This window comes from Saccopteryx bilineata, chromosome 12 (genome assembly GCF_036850765.1).
Source record: "Saccopteryx bilineata isolate mSacBil1 chromosome 12, mSacBil1_pri_phased_curated, whole genome shotgun sequence".
Lineage (NCBI taxonomy): Eukaryota > Metazoa > Chordata > Mammalia > Chiroptera > Emballonuridae > Saccopteryx > Saccopteryx bilineata.
In genome coordinates this window covers 24,380,683-24,394,963 of record NC_089501.1, presented here as the reverse complement: position 1 = coordinate 24,394,963, position 14,281 = coordinate 24,380,683, and the positions used below count along the sequence as shown (strand labels likewise).

Below are 14,281 nucleotides of genomic sequence, written 5' to 3'. Positions count from 1 at the left end.
TCCTGCAGCTGCAGCCCTGGTCTGGTGTCCACCTTGCTGTGACCTTCCCAACATGCACATGGCACTCCCCAGCTCTCATTGCCACTCTCCTGCGAGGAAGTGTTTCCTGCCAGCTCCGGCCTGAGCCACCCAGCAAACTCCTCCACTATCGAGTAGGCTGTAACCATACCTTCTGAGGAAGTCTAATTCTCAGCAGCCTTCCTCCCTTTTCCACATTCTTTCTCTCCTTAGGTATGGTGGACATTCTTTATTATTCACTTTTACAGTTTTAAAGTTTTTACCCTTATAATTCTTTATATTACACTTTCACTGTGTGGCTTCGCTCTTCTGATTGGACTCCAAATCGGATACTTTCTATGAGAATATTATCACTCTTCTGAGAGAGAGAAATGGCCCCTCCATACATTATTTACAATTTGTACAAAAGTAATACATAATTAAGGGCCAGAACCAGAAAGGCAGAAACTATGCTTCAAAGCGTTTCAAGGTAGGGAACGTTCAACACAAGCTAGGGCTGAGAAAGAACAATGGGTTAAAAATTGGCTTGGGGTTTAGATGAAGGAAGGTTTTCTTCTAAGACATGAGCTCATCTGGAGAAGGAAACTGACATGTTGTGTGGAGAAAGCTGTGGGATCTACACAAAGAAAGGTGGAGAAGGTTGTTTTGAGGAGCAATAGTGGGGGAGGTTCAGTGGCAAAGTGACTTGGTGAGCAGATCATGAGTGTTGTCAGCACTAAGGCAGGAAAGGGGAATTTCTCTCTGTTAAGTTTATAAGGCACATTCAATGGATTTTGAACAAGAACTGACAATAAAAATATTCTGTAGTGTACTAAAAGCTAGGAGTATAAATTTAAAAAGTTTAATATGAAGTATAGAAACTTATTTGTTATTCATTATTTTTTCGCAGTTAATCCTATTTTTTTGTGTTATGTTGTTACCAGAAATATAGCTTAAAGATAAAAATTTTATTAAGACATACAATTCATAAGGCATTATTTATTCATTGAGATATTAGAATGGTGTTTACGAATATGGGACTTGTTTTTTACTGGCTGTTCTTTTGAATAAAAAAAAACCCTCACTATTTGGTCTAAGTACTCTCTGCTTCTCTTTGTCTTTTTAAATGGATTTTAATAAGAAGGTTCTGATTTGTTGTTGTTATTATTGAAGAAAGCCAAGATATTGTTAATCTGTAGGATGCAAATAGGATTTATTTTTTAAAGGCAAAATACCTGTCTTTATATCCTGACTATTTATCACTATTCATTTGATGTTCCTCTTGCAAGATAGTATTCATGTGGTTTCTCTTTTGTAAAAGTACAAATCTATTGCATGTTGTATTGTTGAACATTCAGTGAATGTACATAAACAAAAATAAGAGAACAGAAGACAGTTACAATTTCTCTGATTATACAACTTACATTTTAACATATATTCTTTGTGTTTTTCCAGTTATATGTGCATGTATATTGGCAAACATAGTTTTATATATAAAAACAAGTCCATTTACACAAATGGATTTAACATAAATATGTTTTATAAATGACTACATTTTATAACCAGCTTATTTTACCTAACATATTGTGAATATCATTCATTAAAATGGTTTTGATAATATTCTTAATGACCACTTAATTATTCATCAAACTGACCATAACTTTCCATGTTGCTTATTATTGGAAGTTTAAAACACTTTTCTGTATTTTAAGCAGTGTAATGATGAGTATTCTTTTAAAAGTTATGTCCTGTATATATACAAGATTGTATGTATATCTAGTGTTCATTTCTCGGGTTGGACTTCCCAGACTGAATGGTATATGTTTTTTTAAAGGGTTTTAATCCTCATTGCCAAATTGCTCTCCAGAAAGGTTACACTATAAAATAAATTTAGTATAAACATATACCTTGTCCTTCTATGTCATAAGTGATATGAGAATTCCATTGCTCCAGAGACTGTAAGGAATATTTGTAAGGCCACATTACATAATTTACATCAATTAAAAGTTAGTACATTATATGTGTGTGCACACAGATATTTTATTATTAAGTGTTGAAATAGCTAAATCACAACTAAATAGAATTGATTTTATTAGAAATCTGGGGGATTAGTTAGCTGGTAACAGAAAAATAATAAATAAACTGAAATTATAATGTTAAAAAAATGAGGGAAATGCATATTGTAGGATTTCCTCACTCTAGGAGTCAGCAACCGTTCATTCTGGGAGACTGTTGAAGTAATTTTTATAAGTTGATAAGAATAAATATTGCACTCTGTGTTTGTGATGATGGGAGGGAAGGTCAAACATGCAGCTACCTTCTCGCTGCCTGTTAGATTCCTACCCATTGTGTGACGTCAGTAGGCAGAAGATTCTGACGGCTTGTTGGACCTAATCTTCGCTTCTTCCTTCCTGGGACTGTGCAAAAAATGTACATCGTTCCATAGCACTCTGAAAATGTAGCAGTAGTCAGGCTGCACTGACCAGAAACATTATATGGAATTAAGTATCAGCACTTTAGAAATGTTTTTATTCAACTGCATTTAATACCCTTGAAATGCTGAAATTGTTTGGGCAGGCTTTTATTTTTGTGGCTTTTGTCTTTCTAAAAATGATCAAGTTGATATTCCTATATATTATAAATACATATTGCTCATCCCTTTTCCTTAATAAGAAAATTATTTCAGCCTGACCTGTGGTGGTGCAGTGGATAACGCATCAACCTGGAAATGCTGAGGTCGCCGGTTCGAAACCCTGGGCTTGCCTGGTCAAGGCACATATGGGAGTTGATGCTTCCAGCTCCTCCTCCCTTCTCTCTCTCTGTCTCTCTCTCCTCTCTCTCCCTCTCTGTCTCTCTCTCTCCCTCTCTCTCTCCTCTCTAAAAATGAATAAAAAAATGCAAGTGACTAAAAATTGCTAAAGGGTCTTAATGGTAAATATTATATAATTATAATTACTATCATAAATTAAAATATGAGGTGAAGCATATTTTATTCCAGAAGTTTATTTTATAAAAGAAGACTATTTGAAAATCCATAAGTCATTTAGAGAGCACTACTTTAAAATTGACAGTCAGAAGTCATAATACATACTTTTAAACATAATTTAAATGCACTGCTGCTGTAATAAGTCACTGGAAAAAAAACTGCTTTAGCAGTGGAGAAATGGGTCATGGATCTGTGAGAGTGTTGATGCCCAATAACACTAACTTACCCAAGATCTCAGGCCAGGACGTAGGTAATAGCACTAATTGGTCTGCTCTGTGATGGTGAATAGGAAAGACATCTCCATAAAGCAGCTTCTGAATGTGGATATAACCCAAAATAGCAAATCCTGTTCTATAAATTGGGTTGGGACCCAGTTTAAATTTTAAAAAGGGAGAAAAAAGCATAACTTTTTCAAAAATATGCATGGTCACCTTATTTGTGTACAATCTATGAGAATCAGAAAGAAAAAAATTCCAGGTAACAAAAGAAGATCGGAACTTGGAAAAATGAAGTGGAAGTCATTATCAGTAACTGTCACTTTTTTGAGCTTATTCTATACCTGGTCCAATAGTATTATTATATGAAATCTGCCCACAAGCTCTGAATCGTAGTACCAAATGGGAATTGGTCTGATTTAAAATTTTGATTTCTTACATAGTAGAAGTCTTTTCTTCCATGATTTGAATAAGTTTAGGGGAGTTGATTGAATTAATTAGACTAGTAGTCAATGAATATTTAGTGCCATAAGTAAAAATTAATGTGTTTTAGGGAAAACCCAAAGGGTTAATTTTACAAATTGGTTAGGAAGAGAGGTACAAATACAACCCTTATAATTTTGGGTTCTGTAACACTACACCTAATATATTTAGGTTAATTTACATCCTTAGGAAAAAATATTGTACAACAAAATTTGTGTTCTACCTTCAGTGTGATAAATAAATATATAATATTTACATCATTGTGATATGTGTCCTTGGTAAAATACACAGTGACAACGAAAACTGATTATTTTTCTGGAGGAGACCTTGGACTAATAATGACAGTTGGTGTTGAAGCCCCCCTTTTTTTTTAATATGGACCGCTTCACAAATCTGCAGGTCATCCTTGCACTGGGCTATGCTAATCTTCTTTGTATCATTCCAATTTTAGTATATGTGCTTCCGAAGCAAGCACTCAAGTTGCGTGTTTGTACTTTTCACTATATGACCTTTGCCTGCAGTGCAGAGACTGTATGTTTGAGGGTGAGACTTTGAGGTGCTCTGAGGGTAAACCTCTCTATGTTGTATGCCTCCCATGATAGATAACCAATGAATATTTATTAAATCAGAGGAAATAGATTAGTGATTTTCAAACCAGGTTTCTGGCGGCTATAGTAGAATACAGGTGTCCCTGGCTGGTTGACTCAGCAGCAGAGTATCAGCCTGCATGTGGAGGTCCTGGGTTCGATTCCTAGTCCAGGCACACAGGAGAAGTGACCATCTGCTTCTCCACCCTTCCCCCTCCTCTCTTTCTCTGTCTCTCTTTTCCCCTTCCAAAGCCATGGCTTGAATGCTTTGAGCAAGTTGGTCCTGGGTGTTGAGGATGGCTTCATGGCCTCACTTCAGGTGCTGAAATAGCTCGGTTGCCAGAGCAATGGAGCAGTGGCCACAGATGGACAAAGCATCACCCTGTAGGGGCTTGCTGGGTTGATCCCAGTCAGGGTGCATGCAAGACTCTGTCTCTGTCTCCCTCTCCCCGCCTCTCACTTAATAAAACATAAATAAAACAAAGAATATAGGGACTGTTGCAGAATTGGGAACAATGGCCATGTTGATTAGCTGACAGTTTTGTAAGTTAGACTCTAGGCAGGTGAATCTACCCTATCTAGAAATTTTGACATTTAAAATTTTAGTCCTCATAATTTCACTGCCAACTATTTTTTTTCTCTGAAGTCAGAGTAGCCAGTGGACTGCAAAAGGTCACACACATATAAAATTGATGATCTTGGGATTTGAAATCATAAGTGATTTTTGTGTCTACACTGTTAGCCCATTACCCTGCAATAATATTCTGGTTATAGAAAAATAAAGATGCATGTTCTATGAAAACCAGACCCACAGGTACAAGGCCTCTGCTTAGTAATACTAGACATTTTTTAGAATGGGATATGGATTTGAACCAGGCTCTACCTGTTTAACCATTCAAAGAGTCAGACTATTTGACTTTGAAGTTAGTAATTATTCCTCAGATTTCTAATTTGCGAAATAGAAATAACAACATGTTATTGCAAAGAGCAAATGTATTAATGCATGTTATGTACTTTGAACAGCATCTGTCACCTATAATTCAGTTTATTTACTTGTTTGGTATCTTTCTATGGCTCTATTCTGGAAGACATAGTCTTGAGTTAAAATTAACATTCAGAAAAGATTGGCATTAGTTTTAGTATTCTATTATATAAATATATTCCTTTTTGTTTGATGTTTATTTAACTTGATTATTTATAATGTCATTTCAGGTTCCTATATGATGGTGGACTCTTCAGATCATGACCCTGGGGAAAAAGCCAGACTTCAACTGCCTACAATGAAGGAGAATGACACTCACTGTATTGATTTCAGTTACCTGTTATATAGCCAGAAAGGGTTGAACCCTGGCACTTTGAACATATTAGTTAGGGTGAATAAGGGACCTCTTGCCAATCCAATTTGGAATGTGACTGGATTCACGGGTAGAGACTGGCTTCGGGCTGAGCTAGCAGTGAGCACCTTTTGGCCCAATGAATATCAGGTAATTTTCTTTCTTTTCTAATTACTGCTTTTATGTCATTGGATATCACTGTGTATTTAGTACTTAGAGGTAAATATTAGCCTCATAAGAATGTGGGGTTATCTAACTCACCCCCCCTTCCTTGAGTAAATGTTTGAATACCATGATGAAAAATAGAGAAAAATAATTCCACATATAGAAAAAAATAGCTTAGGTACAACCTTTTTGTTTGTTTTTGGCAGAAAGCTACTTGACAGATATATTTTGGTGTCTCTGTCCAAGAAGAAACAGTGTTTTTGATTGAAGTGAAATACTTATATAATTTACTCACTTCTTGAAAATAACATTTGGACAATAAAAATGAAATAGTTCTTCATGAAATATGATATCTAAGAGGGCGACAGTTTGAATATTCTTTGTCAGTTACATGAAGTATAAAAATAAGCAAACAAAAATAAAGAAAAGAAAAGCTATCCACGTGTCTTTGGATTCCCCTCCCCTAGAAATACTTGATATATTTATGATTAAATCAGACGATGAATAGTATCAATACTTACTGTTTTGTGTGACTGAGTTTATGTAGTTTAAAGAAAAGTTCACTTACCAAATTGAAGAGTTGTCCAATAATTCTCTCTATGAAATTCAGTTCTTAGACACTGAAAGTTACCTCTTTTGAAAGTTTATATTTGTGTTGCCTGACCAGGCGGTGGCGCAGTGGATAGAGCGTCAGACTGGGATGCTGAGGACCCAGATTCGAGACCCTGAGGTCGCCAGCTTGAGCGCAGACTCATCTGGTTTGAGCAAGGCTCACCAGCTTGAGCTCAAGGTTGCTGGCTTGAGCAAGAGGTCACTCAGTCTGCTGTAGCCCCCTGGTCAAGGCACATATGAGAAAGCAATCAATGAACAGCTAAGGTGCTGCAACAAAGAGTTGATGGTCTTATCTCTCTCCCTTTCTGTCTGTTCCATTCTCAGCCTCTCTCTATCTCTGTCACACACAAAAAAGTTCACATTTGTGTAAGAACTTGTGATTTAAATTTTTGAATGACTTGCTTATTTGCAGCTTATAGAGAGCTTAATGAGAATGTGTTTGTGTAATAGTATATTTTATTTTGTTCAATGAATAATTTCAAAGCTAAAAGCACTTTAATTTCTGTTACTTAAAAATTGCACCATTTCTTCAGATTAGGTTTGTCTTTATTCCCAAGAGAGGGAAAATTCAATCTCTTGTTTTAATTGCTTTGTTTTGAGTTAATTTTCTATTTATTAAAAGTCTTTTACTTCATAACTCTTATTCCACAGGTAAGGTTCTACATTCAGGATTATGTGTCTATTGAGATTTCAATGAGTTTTCATTAAGTACTAGTTAATTCAATTATTTCAGAGCAGAAAGATGTTTTTCTTCAGTTTGGGAGAGCGATCTGCTCTGGGGAGAGGTCCCAAGCTTTTGTAGGGCTGCCTGTGTGGTAGCTGGATGGGTGGAGGTGTGTGAAATGTGAAACTAATGATAAACACTAGAAGAAAGGTCAGTGGGCCCATCTCTGACAGCGAGCATTCCTGCTGCCATTGCTGGGGCACCCACCCAATGCACTGTCACTCTGACTTCACAGAGAACCTGCTAATTCTGAAAAGTAAAGGCTCTGATTTAGCAAAATAAAACTGTCAACATAGTCAGGCTTCTTACAAGACCCAAATAACAAATCTCGCAACTCTGTTAAACATGTAGGTTCTGGAGTCCTATTGCCAGTATCGAACCAAGTTTGCTTGTTGCTACCTGTGTAGATAGAGTACTTGGTTAAGGAATAAAGTTGTTCTACTTTAAAATAAAATCTAGAAATAGAGTTTGCTAAATGTAACAAATAATATGTCTGTGGTATCATACTTCTGTTCCTTTGTGACTAAGAAATGGCATACATGGATTACTTTTTCATTATTTTTTCTAAGACCTATCTTTGAGTCATTGATATTAATAACTTTTTATGACATAGATTCAGAGATACTAATTTTAATGTTGAGGTATAGTACCTAGAACTGGATGAGTGTTTCTTTGTTCAATTTCATTTTTCATGACAAAGCTCTCTAGTTTACAGGGACATGGGGTGTGTTGAAAGGAAGGTTTCAGCCTGACCAGTGAGATCTTTTTGGAGATCTCAAGTCAGAGAACAAGATTATGAAATTTATAGAACCTCTGGATAAAGGTCTCTTTGTCACAGATTGAAATTTGAGCCAAAGATAGTTTCTTAAGTGATATTTTTCCCTTTGCTTCCACATATTTCTTTCTTAATCGGCAAAACGTAACAATCAATGGGAGCAAATAACTGTAGAGTATTTTTCATGTACTTAGTGCTCAATAAATTATCTGGTTGATGTTTTCATCGATATTGTCATTTAGATAGGCAGTTGTACCTGTACATCGGTTATTAGAAATAACCAGCTCAACATAAACTATATTTATGCAGCTTTTTTACTATTAGAAAGTAGCTTGGAAAACTTTTGATTATTGCTTGATGCAGAATCATTATGGAATTTTTTTTTGTGACAGATACAGAGAGAGAGAGTCAGAAAGAGGGACAGATAAGGACAGACAGACTGGAAGGGAGAGAGATGAGAAGCATTAATTCTTTGTTGTAGCTCCTTATTGTTCATTGATTGTGTTCTCATATGTACCTTGATTGGGGGGCTACAGCAGAGTGAGTGACTTCTTGCTCAAGCCAGCGACCTTTGGGTTTAAGGCAGTGACCATGGGGTCATGTCTATAATCCCGTGCTCAAGCCAGTGACCCCGGGCTCAAGCTGGTGAGCCCGTGCTCTAGTTGGCAACCTCGGGGTTTCAAACTTGGATCTGGGTCCCCCATGACCCAGGCCGACGCTCTATCTAATACAGCACCACCTGATTAAGCTCTTTATCGATTTTTTAGAAATAAAAATATAGCCATTTTAGTGTGTCGTGTTAGCTGCTTACTCATTTTTATTCTTAAAGAAAAACTGCATATTTTTATTTTTCCCAGACTCTAGATTAAGATACACACAGAAATCCTCGTCCTTTCTTGAATTATTTACTCAGTTTCTATTCTCTAGAGAATTTACACTCTCCAAAGTTCTTCTCAAATCATTTTTAAACCCTAAATTTTCTGATTTTTTTTGGTGGTGTTGTTGCTGTACTTCTAGAGGAAAATCCTATGTTTTCCTTGCTTGAGCCATTTCTTATCTGACCACTCCTCTAACTCACTTTTTCCCTAACTTTAACAACAACAGAAATTACATAAAAAAGTAGTCCCAGAGCTCTATTACTTTTAAATTATATAGGCTAATTTTTGTATAAAAATTCTCATTGTGGAAGAGGGGAACTTCCATTTGCATGACAAAGCCCCTAGTTGTACATATACCTTCAGTGCTCCACTTTTCCGTTTTTCTGTTGAACTAAAAGTCTGAAACAGACATAGTAGTAGTTTTATCCTTGCTATGAGTTTTTCATTCTGAGCTGTTCTGTCTTGCTAGATGCCTAAACAGGAGGTCGATGTGGTACTGTACTTCCCCTGTATAAGACGCACATTTCCCTGAAAAATTTGGCTCTAAAAACTGGGTGTGTCTTATACAGTGATTGTAGATCTTTTACTTGCATTTCCTGCTTTTCTGTGCTTGTATAAATTTTATGATGAATAAAACTTGAGTTCAGTAACTTTATGTAATACTTTTTTTTTTTCAAATTTTGGGCCCCAAAATTAAGGTGCATCTTATACATGGGGAAATACTGCAATTTAATCACATATGCTATGGATTATTCAATAATGAAGAGATTCTAGTTTTGAATCCCAAAAATGTTAATCTCTGATTTGAAAAAGGAAAAAAATTATATATAAATATATATCATATATATATATATATGTGTGTATATGTATATATACACTACATTGTGAAATAAAGGCAAAAATGCTTCTCCAAATACTGAATTTTGGTTATCTGACAGATCAGGAGAAGGCTCATGAGCTTTGGGGGCCAGCCTGCCGGGGTGATCTTGACTTATTTTGCAGCTGCGCAGCATTGCGGATATTCCGTAATCTCTTTGACGATAGTTTCCTTCCGTGAAAAATGAGGATCACAAGAGTATCTACCTCACTGGGTGATGATGTGAGTTAATATATATAAAGTGTTTAGAAAAGTGTCTGACACATACTGTGAGTTTACCATAAAGTTTAATTAACATTATGATGGTAAACAAAAAATTTGCAGACTCTACTAGAATTAATAAGTGCTCAGCAATTTTTTGTTTTGAAATTATGCCATTAAAAAAAACTATTTTTAGAGCAGTTTCCATATACCCTCCACCCCCACATATGTGCCGCCTCCTCCATAATCTGCATTAACCACCTGAGTGACATACAGTCGATGAATGTACATTGCCATCATCATCACTCACAGTTCAGAGTGAATTTTAAGGTTCAATCCTCGTGTTGTACCTTCTAAGAGTCTGACAAATGTTTGACATGTATTCATCACTATAATATCACACGAGTCTTTTCACTGCCCTGAGAATCCTCAGTCCTCTGTCTATACTTTCCTCCCCATCCATGCTTTTCTTTTTAGGTTTTTTATTTATTAGAGTGTCAACTTACTTGACACCTTGTTAGTAGGAGCTCAAACCATACTCACCCCTAGGGATACAGGCAAAGTTCCTCTTCTACTGAATCTTACAGTCTAGCTTGGCAATGCAGCAGATAATGTAAATTAGATGTGGGGTCTAGCCTTAAGGATCCCAGTTTAGATGGGAAATGTAAAACATACATAGATAAAATTTAAAATTATATAGCAACTGTTAACATGGTTTAAGAGAGTAATATAAAACATAGTGAGGGAAATGAAAACAAAGGATAGATTTGTTTCCAAAGTAATTTGAGGCACAAATGAGATGAGAATTCTTGTCTCTTGAGTCTTCTGTTTCTAGATTACTGTATTTCCTACTCTACCACATGGTTCTTCTGAAACAAAAATTATTTGAAGCTCACAGTTTCTGTGGTGAAACAAAACAAGGAAATGTCAATTTTGTTTATGAAATAAGCACTGCAGTGACACCCTAATATATAAGGAACTGTTTGTCATCTGTGAATCCAAAACAGTAGATGTCTTTTCTGCTCAGTATAGTATACTAATTATAGGAAGTATCATGTTATATTTGTTTTATTTGCCACGGTCGCAAGGTGATAATTCTGCCTATTTTTATAGGCCTCAAGTTAGTACTGTAAATTTGTAAATTGATTTCTAAATAGAATTAAAAAGAATAAAATAACATTATGAGGCATTATTTTGGTGTTAGATTTCTATAGAAGATCAGCACACCTCTAAAAGTGTAATTTTCTCCACTCTGGAAATCTGACCTGTCTTGTATGCATAAAACTAAGTTCTGCTTTGGGATTAAACCCATTAGTTTCTTACTGAACAGTGAGGTTGTTACCAAATGAGGCAGGCAGATATAACTTCCAAAACTATTAGTGGAAACCTAATCTGCTGTTTTCCATTAACTGGGTGCACGCCATTAATCACAAAAATGGTGCGTGAGGAAAACTACAGGGGCTGGCCAGAAATTGGAAAGGGATAATATAGCAGAATGTGCTTTTTTTTTTAAACCTCCTAATTCACTGAGAAACAAACACTGAACTTTTGCAACCCATTTTCTTAACATTTTTCAGGTTCCAAAAAAACTATAAGCACTAGACAGGCATGAGATTTTTCTGTCTTTGTTTCGATTTTAAAGGTTTATGTTAACATGCATTGCAATTGCTATTTTGGCAATGAAATGATTGTTACACTCCAGAAATGCTGGCTTTGGATCTAAGAAGATTGGGACTTAAACCAAGGGACTGTTTAGTTAATATTAAAAAAAAAAATCTCTAAGAGATTGATCTTTGGGGATAGGGGCCAGAGTGAGAATAATCTTATGAACCATCCATGCAAAATGTGAGGAAAAGTGGATTATCACTCCTGTCCAAAGCTCTCGGAATTCTTCCAATTTCTACAGGTCATCATTCAAGTATGCAGAGCTCCACTGATGAAAGAAGTGTGGCGAGACTTTGCTTTCTTAAGTGGATTTGTCTGTTGGGTGCCATAACTACAAGTACTACCCATACTACAGACTGGGGAGCTTAGACAACAGAAATGTATTTGTCTCAGACTTGAAAGTCCCAAAATCAAGGTGATGACTAGCTCTCTTCCTGGCTTGCCAGCAGCCCCTTCTCACTGTGTGCTCACATGGTGTAGAGCAGTGGTCCCCAACCTTGTTTGGGCCATGGACCAGTTTAATGTCAGAAAATATTTTCACGGACCAGCCTTTAAGGTGGGACGGATAAATGCACAAAATAAAATTATGCAACAGGCGTAAAAACTGTGGTATTTTTAAATATAATTGTTGAACTTACGAGACAAGTGTCAAGAGTGAGTCTTAGACAGATATAACAGAGGGAATCTGGTCCTTTTTAAAAAATAAAACATCGTTCAGTCTTAAATATAAATAAAACAGAAATAATGTAAGTTACTTATTCTTTCTCTGCGGACTGGTACCAAATGGCCCACGGACCAGTACCAGTCCGTGGCCCGGGGGTTGGGGACCACTGGTGTAGAGAGATCACTCTGGTGTCTCTTGCTCTTATAAAAGGCACCATGCCAATCAGAGTATCCTGGTGACCCATTTAACGTTACTTCGCAAAGGACCTCTCTCCAATACAGTCACACTGGGATTAGGATTTCAACATATGAATTTTGAGGATGGAAGGATATATATAATTTTCCATAACACTAGATACATCTTATAGCTATAATTTCTTCATTTAAAAGCATTATAAATAACTCTGGCTCATCATCTTGTATAACAAGCTTACAGATACTATTAATTTTCTACTCAGTAGTTATTCTCCTCACTTTCTTCCACACTGGCAGGACTCCTGCCCTCTTCACTGACATTCACAAGTTTCTTTGCAGGCCGGAGTGGTCATGTGACCCAGCTCTGACCAGTGAGTGAGGGAAAAGGTATTCCTCATTCAAGTAAATGAAAATAAAAAGAGAGAGGCGATTGTTACACGAGAACGTGATGCTCGGAGCTCCTATAAATATCAAGCACCGATGAGGTAGGAGAAAACAAGCTGAGGGAATCAGAAGAACATATGGACAGAGCCAGGGTCCTACTCGCAGGTGAAAAATAATAATAATAAACAAATTTTAAAGCAACTTTTAGATGGGTATTTTCCTAAACATCCAAATGCATCCTAATGTACCATGTCACATCTTTTTTGAGTTTTCAAGTAATCACATTTATTGTCACCCCATATAATTGATGGTTAAAACATGTGAGACACCTGGGACAATCAAAAGTACACATATCTATTTACAAATGGAACAATTCCTATTTTCAGTTCAGTTGTAGAGAGAAGACACCTGAAAATGTAAATAATGCTTTAAGACAAAAAATCAGTGACCAAAAAGCAGTAGAAAGAAAGGTAGGAAAAATTATTTGTTGGGTGTCTATACCCTGAATAAGACAGTGGGCTGGATGCTTCATGTATGTCACCTTCAGTGTGTTTTAAAATTTAATCTAGTGTGTGGATGAAAAAGGAGCTCTGTAATATATCTAACTGAAAGTAACCTCACAGGGCGATCTGATCATAACGTCCTAACCAGCTAGACATTGCCTCAGGCATATAACTTCTTAGTAATTGTTGATCTTTGCTGTAGGCAAACCCTGTCCATTATTTTTGTGTATCTAGGTTAACACACCTTTGACATGCCCAACCACCCACTAGAGCACATCATTTTGTTCATTTTCCTGTAATCCCATCCCCATCTTGCTTTCTCCCACCTTCATGTAATCTTTATGTTCCTTCATTAATTCCAAATGTATAAAAGGAATTGCAGAACTGTCATTCTTTGGGAACATTTGAGATCTTGCTTCCTGGCATTGTTGTTAGTTGTTTCAAATAAACTCATAAAAATTCTGTACAGGTTTGAACGTTTCTAACCTCAAGTGCTAAGTCAGGGGTAGCCAACCTTTTTATACCTATCGCCCACTTTTGTATCTCTGTTAGTAGTAAAATTTTCTAACAGCCCACCGGTTCCACAGTAATGGTGATTTATAAAGTAGGGAAGTATCTTTACTTTATAAAATTTGTAAAGCAGAGTTACAGCAAGTTAAAGCATTTAATAATAATTACTTACCAACTACTCTATATCAGATTTTTACTAAGTTTGGCAGAATAATCTTTATAAAACAACTTACTATAGTTAAATCTATCTTTTTATTTAGACTTTGGTTGCTCCGTACCACCCACCATGAAAGCTGGAACACCCACTATTGGGTGGTAGGGACCAGGTTGACTACCACTGTGCTAGGTGAATATTTCTTATTTTTGTGCATGGACTAAGTTGCTAGCTATTTAGTGGTCAAAATTATTCCTTTTTCCTCTTTGGTAGTTTAATCTTGCTATTAGAGGTTTGGACTTTAGCCATATCAGTGACTTCTGAAGTTAGTCACTAGATTGGCTGATGTTAGTTATGGCAACAGTAATTTCCT

The 14,281-nt window shown here is 36.2% G+C and overlaps 1 protein-coding gene and 1 non-coding gene across 7 annotated transcripts in view; one reads left to right on the top strand and one right to left on the bottom strand.

The window, feature by feature from the left end:
• Positions 1–14,281, top strand: part of PTPRK (protein tyrosine phosphatase receptor type K) — a 591,572-nt gene that overhangs the window by 216,953 nt on the left and 360,338 nt on the right. For all 6 annotated transcript variants that reach the window (XM_066248523.1, XM_066248520.1, XM_066248518.1 and 3 more), the window contains exon 3: positions 5,481–5,752. In XM_066248523.1, the coding sequence (XP_066104620.1) occupies positions 5,481–5,752 (272 nt within the window). The remainder of the gene's footprint in view (positions 1–5,480; positions 5,753–14,281) is intronic.
• Positions 4,051–4,156, bottom strand: LOC136316508 (U6 spliceosomal RNA). The gene has a single exon (XR_010727740.1). It is a non-coding gene; the product is annotated as a U6 spliceosomal RNA (small nuclear RNA).